The following is a 13,592-nucleotide window of genomic DNA, read 5'->3' on the forward strand; positions in this document are numbered from 1 at the left end:
GCGCTATCTAACAAGATATACACTTTACTAAAACAATCGTTAACACATTTACAATTCCCAACTAAACTATTGGCCAGTACCTTGAATGGACTACCTAAAACTATATACACCCGTTTTGGTTAGCCACACTGCCCAATCACCACATATATAGCGAGCTAGAGAACCGAATTTACACAGGCGCCTCTTAGTCGCACTATACAACGAGCTAGAGATCCGAATTTACACAGGCGCCTCTTAGTCGTACTATCAAAAGTCTAGTGGGTTCCAAATTTACACGCCTTCCCACTTAGCCCAGATAGGATGAGAACTAGCGAACCGAATTTACACAGGCGCCGCTTAGTCTCCCGGTCCCTCCGACCTAGCGAACGTAATATACACCCTAGAACGCTAGTCTAGACAAGACACCGGTGTCCGGCTAGGGCTATTTACACCAGGACCCCGCCTGACTAACCAAATCAAATGGTCTGACTAAAGAGCGTTCGATCGAGCGGTGCGCCTTCGCTCCTTCCCTCCGACAGAGGGGGCAGATACAGATTCAAAAACCCCTTTGGGCCTACCGCACAATCGGTATACCCCTAGCGGGTCCTGCCGTCTAAAACAGCAGTTATCTTACCTCCTCGTTCCTGAACCTGAGTTCACACTCATCGACGGGGACACCCCAGCACTTCTCACGTAGAGGCCGATGATCTCCTGGACAACAGACCAGTGGCGCCGAGACGAAGGGAGGTCCACGCAGAAGTTCAGGGGTGCAGCCGTAGAGAACGTGGGCAAAGATAGACCGTCTCACGCCTCTGCCTCTCAGCTACCGTTGAACGATGAGCTTCCCGGCCAATGCACCAAATGATACCGGAGAAACTGACGGAAGCCAAGCACAGAGAGATGGACACAGGTTTCTTCAGGAAGGAAGAGATTCTTTATTGGATCACCGATCGGGACTCAGAGGGACTAGCGTCACCAAAATACAGCAAAGTCTGAGTACTGAATACATAGAGTACATTCCTTATATAGCACTGTAGCTCCTCCCACAATTAACTACACCCACACATACCCTTAACCTATTTAATGAATAGAGTCTAAACTCATCCATCCGGTCTAACCACGTGGCTCATCTGATACAAAGGAGAGGGACGCGTAATTCCAGTTCTTACATTCCTGCACCTGGTCAGTACAGTGATGACAGTATCTTAGCTACGTGTTATTAACTAACTGATACTACAAACACATATACATACATATGCCTTGTGGCAATCTTAGCCTGCTAAACTTGTATTTTACTGGAATTACATCACACTAGGGATAGGACAGGAACAAAAAGACTGAGGGTGGGAGGTGTAGGAGGGGTTACTTTTACCTTCTGGTTTAATTAGGTTCCTGTCTAATTAGGCATAGAAAGTAGCTACCCATTGTTGTGCTGCCATGGATATGGCCAGGAAATATATATATATATATATATATATATATATATATATATATATATATATATATATGATCAAAGTACTTTTATTTATTTTTTTTAAACTTTTAAAACTTTTTTGCAGGCATTAGGGGGACTGCCTGAGAGCTCGGGCAGGTGCTGCACAAGCCGACTATTCCGGCCATGTGATCACGAGGACCCTGCGATCACTTGGCCCGGGAGGGCTGGATCAGGCAGCTCCCAGGAAATCCCTGATCAACTAAATGACGTACCAGGCACATGCGCGGTCGGGGAGGGGTTGAGCTACACATTCTACTTAATCATTTTAGGAGAAAATGCAGTGTTTACATTGCTGCCTAGGAACACATCTAGTGGCAGTCACTCAGACGGTAACTAGAGGTGCTTCCTAGGTCAGTGCTGCACAGTGTGATGCACTGGTGTTCAGCATCTCCATACTCTGCATAGAGGCGCTGAATGTTCCCCATAGAGATGCATTGATTTATTGCAATCTTATGAGGAGATGCTGATTGGTGCAGCGCGGCATTTTGTTGCGCATGTGCAATAGCTTCCCAATACTTTTCAATGGGAAAGCATTGGATTGGCTGAGATCATCAAATGTGATGCTCTCAGCCACGGAGTAGGGGCAGGGCGAGGCCAGCCGCAACGAAACAGGTACAGTCCTGGGAAAAAGGTAAGTTAAATACCTTTTCAAAGGGAGGCATTGGACTAGACACTAAAGAGTGATTTTATTACTATAGTGTCAGGAATACAAGGTTGTTCCTTTAAGACTGCCTCTAGTGTTTGTCACTAGAGGTGCGTCCTGTTTTACAGAGTTTAGAATTAAAAATCTCTAATGAGACAGAGAGGGGTATTTTTCTAAACCCCTGTATACTTATTAACCCTTAATAGGGAACACATGGGGTGAACACAAGTCCTGTGCTCAGACTCCCACTACTCCTGGGCGGCGGCAATGACTATAATACACATCAGCCACCAGGGGCGGACTGACAGGTCGGGCAGATTGGTCATGGACCGAGGGCAGCACAGTCATGCTCTGGCTGAGGAGATCAGAGATCTCCTCAGCCAGAAAACATGATTCCTCCGTTATTCCAGTGATATGCTGCAGGGCCCCTGCAGCATATCACTCTGTAGTTAACCCCCTTCCTCCCTCACCCGTTTACTCTCTCTCAGGGAGACCTGGCAGTGAGTATTCAGCTCTTGCTGCCAGGTCTCCAGCCGTGCGGTGCTGTGTGTGAGGAGGAAGAAGCGGGGCCAGGAAGTGACATCACTTCCTGCCCTGCCTGAAGAGCACTGGACGATAAGTAGCTGGAGCAGCCTGGCAAACAGCACAGGTAAGCTTCTTATAATTTTAATTCAGGTCAGCACCCCCCTGTCTCCCTGTACCCACATCAGCCCCCCCCCCCCCAGTACCCACATCAGCCCCCCCCCCAAGCCCCCAATATCCACCTCTGCTCCCACCTTAGCCCCCCTGTACCCACCTCAGCCCCCAATATCCACCTCTGCTCCCACCTTAGCCCCCCTGTACCCACCTCAGCCCCCAATATCCACCTCTGCTCCCAATATCCACCTCTGCTCCCACCTCAGCCCCCCAGTACCCACCTCAGCCCCCCAGTACCCACCTCGGCCCCCCTGTACCCACCTCGGCCCCCCTGTACCCACCTCGGCCCCCCTGTACCCACCTCGGCCCCCCTGTACCCACCTCGGCTACCACCTAAGCCCCCTGTACCCACCTCTGCTCCCACCACAGGGCCCTTATCAGCCCCCTGTACCCACCTCTGCCCAACCTCAGCCCCCTGTACCCACCTCTGCCCAACCTCAGCCCCCCTGTACCCACCTCTGCCCAACCTCAGCCCCCCTGTACCCACATCAGCCCCCCTGTACCCACATCAGCCCCCCTGTACCCACCTCAGCCCCCCTGTACCCACATCAGCCCCCCTGTACCCACCTCAGTGCCCACATCAGCCCCCCTGTACCCACCTCAGCGCCCACATCAGCCCCCCTGTACCCACCTCAGTGCCCACATCAGCCCCCCTGTACCCACATCAGCCCCCCTGTACCCACCTCAGCCCCAGTACCCACCTCAGCCCCCACCTCAGCTCCCCAGTACCCACCTCAGCCCCTAGTACCCACATCAGCCCCCCTGTACTCACATCAGCCCCCCTGTACCAACCTCTGCTCCCACCTCAGCCCCCCTGTACCCACCTCAGCCCCCAGTACCCACCTCAGCCCCCCTGCTCCCACCTCAGCCCCAGTACCCATCTCTGCTCCCACCTTTACCCCTCATTACCCACCTCAACCTCCTTTACCCACCTCAGCCCCCAGTACCCACTTCTGCTCCTACCTCAGCCCCCCTGTACCCACCTCCGCCCCCAGTAACCAGCCCCCAATACCCACCTAAGCTCCTCCTCCACACACCACATCTCCCCTTGCACCCACCTCAGCCCCCTTTCTCCCTGTACCCACCTCGACCCCCCTGTACTAACCACAGCTCCATCTGCACCCACCTCAGCCCCCCTGTACTAACCACAGCTCCCCCTGCACTTGCCTCAGTTCCCGTGCACCTACCTCAGCCACCATTCCTCCTTGCACTTACCCCAGGATCTACCTATCCCTGTACCCACCACAGCCCCTATGCCACCTCCACCTACCATAGCTCCTATGCCTTCCAGTACCCACTACAGCCACTATGTCCCTCCCTGTGCCCACTACAGCCTCTATGTCCAATCCTGTGCCCACAACAGCCCCTTGTCTATCCGCACCCACCACAGCTCCTTCTGCACACACCACAGCTTCCCCTGCACCCACCTCAGCCCCGTCTGCATCCACCACAGCTGCTCCTGCACCCACCCCCCCCCCCCCTGCACTCACCTCAGCCACCATTCCTCCCAACACTCACCCCAGGATCTACCTATCCATGTTTCCACCCAAACCCCTATGCTCCCACCACATCCCTTATGCCACCTCCAACTACCATAGCTCCTATCCCTTTCAGTACCCACCACAGCCCCTATGTCCCTTCCTGAGCTCACCACAACATCTATGTCCCATCTCATACTCTGTCCAGCCCCACCCCCCACTTCAGTCCCCGTGCCTCCCTGCGCCCACCTCAGTCCCCGCGCCTCACAGTGCCCACCACAGCCTCTGTGCCTCCCTGCACCTATTTCAGCATTTATCCCCCTACACACACACACACTACAGCCACTATCCAACTTATACACAGTAGAACCTCTATTATCCAAACACGCACACACTACAGCCCCAGTAACCACCAGATGCCTACTACAGATTCTATCCCACACACACTGCAACACAGCCAGCCCTCTCTACTCACATAATGCACTGCAAATAGCCCCATTCACACACGCAAAAACCCACAAGGAGCCTCACTGTATAGACACACCACAAGCAGCATCCCCACACATACAAAATGACATGCAGCCTCCCTTCACATACACATCACAAACAGCATACCCACCATTGCAATACTGCACACAGCCTTCACACACACAACTTTTACAATCTCTTATAAAGCGCCAACATATTCTGCAGCGCTGTACAATAGGTAAAACAAGAGAAAGGATTAATCTAACACACTACTTTGACATACAGGAACACAAAACTAACCACATCCCCCACGCACGCAACCCCACAAGTAGACTCCAAACACATGTGGCTAGTTTTAAGGTTGTACATGTGGGGGATGCTGCTTGTGATGTCCAAAGCAAAATTAGTGGAAGTGTGTAATTAAATTTGCTTTATTTTAATTGCTGGGGAGGCACGCCAGCAAGGGTTACTCCATCTAAAAACAGTGTTTATTAAAACACTGGTTTTGGTTGGATTAACCCCTTAAAAGTAAATCTGGCCATTTTGGGGGGCACTCGGGGATGTGGGAGTCAGGGATTTGTGGCTCACACATCCATTCTGTGTGCTGGGCAGCCTACACATAATATATGTGTAAAAGCACCAGAAAGAAGGGGTAGAAGAATAGCAGGGAACCAGAAAACCTTGGACCAGGACCAGGAGGGCGGGCCCTTGATCACCCACTGCCCGAGGGCCCTGTGAGGTGTCAGTCCGCCCCTGTCAGCCACCATACATACAATAAAAACCCAAGAAAATAGTTACTTGCACACTATCCCTACACTGGAGTGATACTAAAAACCTCCTTTTTGTAATTGTATGTATTGGGGCCAATGTGTACTATAGTCATTGCTGCCGTCCAGGGGTAGTGGGAGTTTGAGAGTAGAAAATACTCCTCTTTATCAGAGATTTTTTACCTGAAGCTGAAAGAAGCAAGGTGAATTGATAGTGTAGGACTCACCTAAGAGGTTTGCTTTGACGTGGCAGATGAACTTAAACTTTAATGGCCACTGGAGTGATACTAAATTTTCCAGTTATTTAAATGTTCATAGCAATTTTAAGTGGCCTTGAAAGAGTTAAAGGAACAATATAGAAAATGTGCTGTTTCCAAGTGTATTTTGTGTAAATATAGGTACTTACATCACCAATTGGGACTTCCTGTCCATAATGTGGAGTGGGAAAAATAAAACATTTGTGATGGTGCTGTGATTGTCAGGAAAATCATTTACCTTCCCAAATGAGATCAAACAGCAAACAGTTGATCTCAGCTAGCCTTTCAGCCATGAAAAATGACTGAAAGCGTTTTCATGCAAACTTTAAAAGTTCTAATGTCTTTTTACCCTAATGACAGTGAATGCTTGCTTTTTTATTATTCCATGCATTTGATCTGCTTCCTCTGATTTTCACTTAACCCCTTAAGGACCCAGCTTCTGGAATAAAAGGGAATCATGACATGTCACACATGTCATGTGTCCTTAAGGGGTTAAACAACGAACTGGCTGAAATCTCTACACATATTTCGCAAGCCCACTAAATATGCTCAAACGATCCCCTAGTTCCACACCATTCGTGTATGGTATTAAAGTGAATCAAATGTATTCTCATTGGGATTACCTCTCGTATAGTAAGCCACATTATTTAGTATTATTTTTAGAATGAGAACTAGATACTCAATTTGTTATGCAACAAGACCAGGGTTTCCCAACCCAGTCCTCAAGTACCTCCTCCCAGTCCAGGATTTAGGGATTACCCTGTAGTGTCTAAAGTGTTTAATTAATTTAATGGGTTCTAACCTCAATGTTTTATTTATATGCATGTTTAAATATGGATAATTTATGCAAAAACTAAAAATAAGTTTTGTGTATGCAAAATAAAAAAAGGTTTTGCAGCATTCTATACTAGAAACCTACCTCCTTAGAGATGCCACCAATTATAATGTACATACTATGCTTTAGCCCCGTACATACACAGGGAATGGGATCTGTGATCCAAGTCTGTGGAGAGACGGGGCCTGTAAATATTTTTGTATGTCAATTACTTACTGTTAAATAACCCATTGAATAACTGAAAAGTACTGGAGAAAATGTTGTTGCTATATAAATGCTAGTAATGCTGTAATGACGGTATGAAGTTCATGACTTTCATAGAGATTCAAGTATTTCATGCTGATAAAGAGACTGTACAAAGTTGGCAAGTGCAGCTTGTCAGAAAAAAAAAAAAAAAGTAGGAAGAAAAAGTTGCCATGGGGATCATTACGTTCCAATGCTCGTCTTGTTTGACATGTTACCCAATGTATTGCACCGTTATGTATGTATAATCAGCCTCTGATCTATGACTCAACAAGCCTACATGTATGTCATAACCCTCTTAAGTGTCTTATATAAGATTGTATGCAATAATACAGACCATTATAAATCATTCTTAATTTTAAAAAAAAAAAAGTAGGAAGAAAAAAAGTATTTATACAGAATTTTTTCAAATCGTATTAAGTAAACGCTTTTTCAGTTTTCACACATCTGATGTTTAAATAAATGCACATATTAGCCTATGTTTTTTTCAAATTTAAATCTTGATGGCGGTTTTTCCTGTGTATATTTATTTCTTTGTATTTCAGTACAAGGGTTACTGCCGGTCTCTGTACAACGCCTCTAGTGAAGGAGACAGCAGGGACAATTTCATGCATATATCCATATCCAAAATCCTTTCTTGGAAAGGACCAGGATTGGGTCCAAAGCATCAACTATGCATTAGTCCTCTGAGTGCCCACTTCCATGGCATTTTTGGTTATATGTATGTTCCATTGTGGTTAAACACAGACATTTGATTGGACCACGTGAGGGAGGCTGTGACGTCAGACAAAGCGTGGAGAGGAGCGCTGGGAACCTCGTCTGGCACTTGTTCTAGGTAAGTTTTACCTTAATTTTCTCCTTTATCACAGGGGTAAGAGGGCCATTATTATAAATACCCAACTGGCCATTCAAAATTGAATTATTAGATTAAAAAAAAAGGAATTGAGTAACACTGTAAGAACTAGCTACCTACTTAGAATTTCATGAACTCTGCATATAGGAACCAAACACTGATTATAAAATGATAATGCCGGCTTACTTTTTCAAAACATTTTTTTTAAATCAAATCTGGCAAAAATCTTTAAAATTATAGTTCTGGATTCAGAGGATGTATGCATTATATTGCCACTGATTTATAAGATAAGTGCTTTATGACAGAATATCAATCTTAATCATATGTATCTAATGTAATAAGTAGGATTCTCTTGTGTCTGCTTACATTTCATCCTGTTTTCAAGTAGGACTCTAGGAAGATATTAAGGGTAAATGGTCCTTCTATTCCACATATTGTTTAACAGTTTTAAATGACTATAGTAGGTATATGGTAACCATATGTACGGGAATAACATGGGAAGATGATAACAGTTTCCATGAAGATAAGGCTTGGGTCATTTACCAGCTACACCCTTATTTCCATTGAACAGATGATAGCAGTATAGAAATCATGGTCTCCAGTTTGTTATGATGTTAATGATGGAGAAATAACTTGTATGATACTTGGAAAAAGGAGTTTTCTCTGGTCACAATTTTGGAATATAAGTGAAATACATTGAACAATCATCCTAGTAGTTGTCAACCATACGGGAGAATGCATGGCCTAATTTCTATATGTTTACAACTTTGTAGTTAGCAAGATAATCAAAGGAAGATTAAGAGATTGAATTAAAAGGAGTTGATTTTAAATTTATGGTTTGATTTCCTGAGTGCAACAATAGTTAAATGGATAGAAAGTGTTTAATGGGTGTACATATTGCACTATAATCATTCAAATGGGAAATTAGAACATAGAGCATAAGAAAGAACAGACAGAGGAGAGAAACCAACAAGATGTGGATGTGAGATGGTAAAAAAATAAAAATAAAAGCAGAAATATTGGAAAAATTACAATAGTATAAAATTGTATGGGAAAAAAAGAACTAGGACTTAAAACTAGGACTTTAAAAAGTGACAAAGAGAGATAGTGGGGGAAAGACAGAAAAAGATAGGATAGAGGGGGTACATAAAAATATTAATAGGGCTGCCTAGGACAAGGAGATGAGACAATTCTTGAAAATGTAAAATGAAAAGAGTAGAGGTTAAACAGAGCAAGACTTTAGTTTGTTTTGTACTGGCCTTCAAAATCTCTTATGATGGCCCTTGGTAGGAAGCATTATAGGCATAGATTATATGGAGAAATTGGAGTAGTTATATGCAGAGATTATATGGAAATATAGGATAATTTATAGGAAAATTCTTAAATAAGGGATAGAAAGAGATTTATGGATAGTCAGTTGATATAGGGAGTGACTATATGAAAACATTAGGAGAGTAGTTGGAAGATGTAGAACCAATTAAATAGAGAAATAAAAAATAATTTTATAAACTATTACAATTTTAGACACCGAAACCAACCAAACAATGGATAATACTTTAGCTATCTAAAAATTGAATGGAAATTGTTGGATTTTCTACAATTCTGCTAACTTCACAGAATTGTTTAAGATACAATTCACCCAATTTCCCATCAGATCTCAGCAAAGTAAGATAGCTATTTAAAAACCAGAACCTGGGCAGCATAGCTGGGTTTATTATTACATAATGGGAGATCCTTTAGATTAAATTCAACTGCAGGCAGAGAGTTTAGGAGTCACTGCCTATGTAGTGGGAGGTCACCAGCAGACAAATCAAAGCATTAGATTGCAATCTTCTGTGGACAATAATTCATTGTGCCTATTTTATTCTATGTACAGCGCTGTGTGCACTGCAAGTGCTAGATAAGATAAGAAAAGGTATTGTCTTGAATAATTTGGCAAACATCAGGGTGAAAGATAATCTACATCCCATCCAAAAGTGTAATACCTTTGTTTCCCCTCCTCCCGCTAGTGTGAAATATTTAGGACAAGTTCAAACGAATTGAGGAATATCTCCTAATTCAGAAGATGCAGTTCTAGGTGTCATCAACCTATTACAACCCCAACAAAAAAGGGGTGTTTAGGGCTTTATAAGTCCCATTCCTCAGAGGATCCAAAAAGATGTTGAGACAGCAGAGTCCTAGACATGAACATTTAGAGGATGCAAAATATGACCAAAAATCGTGGTCAGAACTTCCCTTGCTTCAGTTTGTCTATGTGGTGGGATAACTTTAGGGCAGGCCCCAGCTTAAGACCCATGTATTTCATCATGACATCACTTCGCAAGAGGAGCAAGGCCTTGCCATCAATTTCCTAAGGAGAAGAGGAAACAAGGAAAAATTGACTTCATGGTAATTTAGAATAGATCGAAAATCAACAAAACAGAATTTGCACTAAAACTATAAAAACCTGTCCCTAGATGCGAGGCCTAATTCCAGGAAGAATTAAGCCCCCATTTAACCATTATGTAGCTTGGGGCTCTTTAATGAGTGTGTGTGTATAATGAGAAAGCATATGTTTGAATTCATGCCTGTATGTGTAGAGTTTATCCATTTACCTGTGAGTTGGAGTGACATGAAAACAGTATTGCACAATTTAGGCAAGCTGTAACTGTAGCTGAATTGAAGATCTTTACTAAATTAGCTGTTGCTGCGTAGTTTGCAATTATTCACAGCTTCACTAATTTTATTGTCAACTCATTTTACTATACAATTACTGTGGTCTTTATGTCTGCACTCCAGAAACATTAATAGCAGAGAGGTATCACTTAAATTAAGTAATGCAAGAAACATTTAAAGTAGTGTAAAAGGATTAAAACACATCTTGAAGGCTCAGTTTCTAAAAAGTCTGCTAATGCCATTTGAAAGAATGGAATGTGAGTTACAGAGATCAAACACATTAGGAACGATGACATGATGTAGCTCAAACATTAATTATGGAATTCTGTTTTGTTTGAAGGATTAGACTTAATTCCGATTATGTCTGTAAACTCAAAAAAGAAAAGACTGATTGACATGGAAGATTTTTTTGAATTCGGAAAAATGTGTTATCTGCAGCTAGCACTCACATGTTTACGGAAGAGGTCAGCATGGGATCCCAACTGTGGGTCAGCATCTCTGACAAATTGCATGACGTCCTCCATATTCCAAGACGACGGGTCACGAGACCCTGTTCGACCAGTCTGGAACCTCTCTGTTTCTGAGCATTGTGGCAGAAGAGAAATGATAGAAAAGGTTGTGATAATTTAAATCACTATGATTACTAACAGGTCTCCATCACTAAGTCACTCTGCATACCCAATGTCACGTATGTCTGTGCTACTGTGATATTCGGTGACGTAAAGGTCAAATGTGGAGATGTATCAAACAGTTTCTAGCACTTATTACCAGTTTGCGCTTTGTACAAAAAAATGTATTGCTTTCTATTTCTCTGTTACTTTTTGTAGGCATTGTTCTCAAATTTGAAACCATAATCAACTACTTCAGCTTTGGTTCTGGTGGCACATTTACAATCTCACCAAATTGCAGAACACACACCAATATCCTATATCTATAGTGAATGATAAAGAAATCCAGGACCCACAATGTGAAGAAAGGGTATTCCAGCACGCCTATGTTTTCTAAAATGTTTTATTTAGAATCGTCACACAACACTGTTTCAACCAGTAGGTTCACAAAAACCATGGCCACGAGAAGGCTCTAAATAACAGAGTTGACACAGAAGTGCTGGATCCCATTTTCTCTGTTTGGAGCCATTTTATTCTGACAGTAGCCATGCACAATCTCTTGACATTATAATTGTGCCATGAAAAAACTATTGTATACGGTTATATCTCTGCCTCAGTTCTTTTCTATCACCTTATGATGGCAGTTATATGTGTGGTTTCTTAACTAATAATAAAATGACTGCCAACTTTTGTGTCCTTTTAACGGTCTTGTATCTTGTCAACCCTGCCAAAGAAGGGTCATACAGGCCCTTTGTTTGCCACTCACCACCTGAACTCAGCCTACGCATGGTTCCTTGGGATGTGTTCCAGGTTTGGTTAGTGCTCCTGTACACTGGAGAGCGATAGTCTCTGGAGAGTCTAACAGGGCTGGGGCTGTTAGGAGAATCTGTAGGTCCCAGACGTTGTTCCATGGACCCTGGAAGACCTGCATCTACTAAGAATGTCTCTCCTGTTACAAACACACATATATATATATAAATTATACTTAGATGCATGGAGTGGGAAATTGATGACAAAGTTTTGATAAAATTAGTCATTTTTATAAAATAAGCTGTTATTGCTAAAGTCAGTTGGAAGTTCAGTGTACCGAGAATTATATTTATATTAACCAATATTTCTTTAAGAATATTGCTTAGAATGCATTCATTTCACTAATTTAGAGTCATAATTAATTTTTTAATGCATACTATAGCGATGATACAAAATCTGCTTATTTCCCCTTACAAAATATGTAGCCAGCAATATTTTCTTTATTATGGAACATTTTCTGTTTTCTGGCAAACTTAAAGAGATACTCCACAGTTATGGTGCTTAGAATGTCCTTTTAAAGGCATTGCAATATATTAAAAAATAAAATAAATATATATTTATTTATATATCTTTACTAGCAATATGACAAGGACAAAATAATTGTTGCTGTACTGACCTTCATATGAGGAGGTTTTTTCTACACAACGGAAGACTGCGGCTACATTTAAATTGGTAAAAATCTAAGAACATCTAATGCTGATTGTTTATAACATACCTTTAATAAGTAATATAATTTTATTACAATTTAATGAGTAATATACATTCAGTTTAATTTGAATTGCCAAGCATATATAAAAAAGGGACTTCACTAAACACCTCATCACATATGCAGGTATTTGTGAAAAAAAACAAACTTAAAAATGAGCAAAAGCAATTGGTACTAATGGTACCGTCATGCATCAAACCAGCATATTTTTTATTTTTTTTAAACTGATTAGGGAACTGAAAAAAAATACTATATTAATTGAACATTTGAAGATGAATAAATAAGTAGCTTATGTGTCAAAATACGGAGTAGGAAAATGTGGCTATAACCTCCCAGAGAGGGGACAGGAACTGTATAAGCTGCCTCAAGAAATAAAACCAACATTTTATTATATTTACACAGCATCTCACAAAAGTGAGTATACCCCTCCATGGGCATCCGCAGGGGGGGCATTTTTCAGCACCAGTAGGTGGCGCTGTGTATGGAGAGAGACAGGGACAGGAAGCTGCATCTATCCCTGCTTCTCTCTGCTGATTGAAACTTCAGGGGAGCAACACATGCAGGCAACAGAGACTGCCTACAGATCAGGTAAGTGAGGGATGGGGTGGGGGGTTTAAAATAGCCTATAGATTAGGGGAGTGAGGGATGGGGTGGGGGGTTTAAAATAGCCTATAGATTAGGGGAGTGAGGGATGGGGGGGGCAGCCTATATATTAGGGGAGTGAGGGAGGGGGGGCAGCCTATATATTAGGGGAGTGAGGGAGGGGGGGCAGCCTATATATTAGGGGAGTGAGGGATGGGGGGGCAGTCTATATATTAGGGGAGTGAGGGAGGGGGGGCAGCCTATATATTAGGGGAGTGAGGGATGGGGGGGCAGCCTATATATTAGGGGAGTGAGGGATGGGGGGGCAGCCTATATATTAGGGGAGTGAGGGATGGGGGGGCAGCCTATATATTAGGGGAGTGAGGGATGGGGGGGGGCAGCCTATATATTAGGGGAGTGAGGGATGGGGGGGGGCAGCCTATATATTAGGGGAGTGAGGGATGGGGGGGGGCAGCCTATATATTAGGGGAGTGAGGGATGGGGGGGGCAGCCTATA

At 43.2% G+C, this 13,592-nt stretch overlaps 1 protein-coding gene across 2 annotated transcripts in view; it reads right to left on the bottom strand.

The window, feature by feature from the left end:
- Positions 1 to 9,387: 9,387 nt before the first annotated feature.
- Positions 9,388 to 13,592, bottom strand: part of SCMH1 (Scm polycomb group protein homolog 1) — a 34,462-nt gene continuing 30,257 nt past the window's right edge. For both annotated transcript variants that reach the window (XM_063453869.1, XM_063453878.1), the window contains 3 exons: positions 11,744 to 11,926; positions 10,819 to 10,949; positions 9,388 to 10,064 (listed from right to left, as the gene is read on the bottom strand). In XM_063453869.1, coding sequence (XP_063309939.1) covers positions 9,939 to 10,064; positions 10,819 to 10,949; positions 11,744 to 11,926 — 440 coding nt within the window. In that variant the 3' untranslated portion in view covers positions 9,388 to 9,938. The remainder of the gene's footprint in view (positions 10,065 to 10,818; positions 10,950 to 11,743; positions 11,927 to 13,592) is intronic.

The sequence above is a fragment of the Pelobates fuscus genome, chromosome 1, assembly GCF_036172605.1.
Source record: "Pelobates fuscus isolate aPelFus1 chromosome 1, aPelFus1.pri, whole genome shotgun sequence".
NCBI classification, from domain to species: Eukaryota; Metazoa; Chordata; class Amphibia; order Anura; family Pelobatidae; genus Pelobates; species Pelobates fuscus.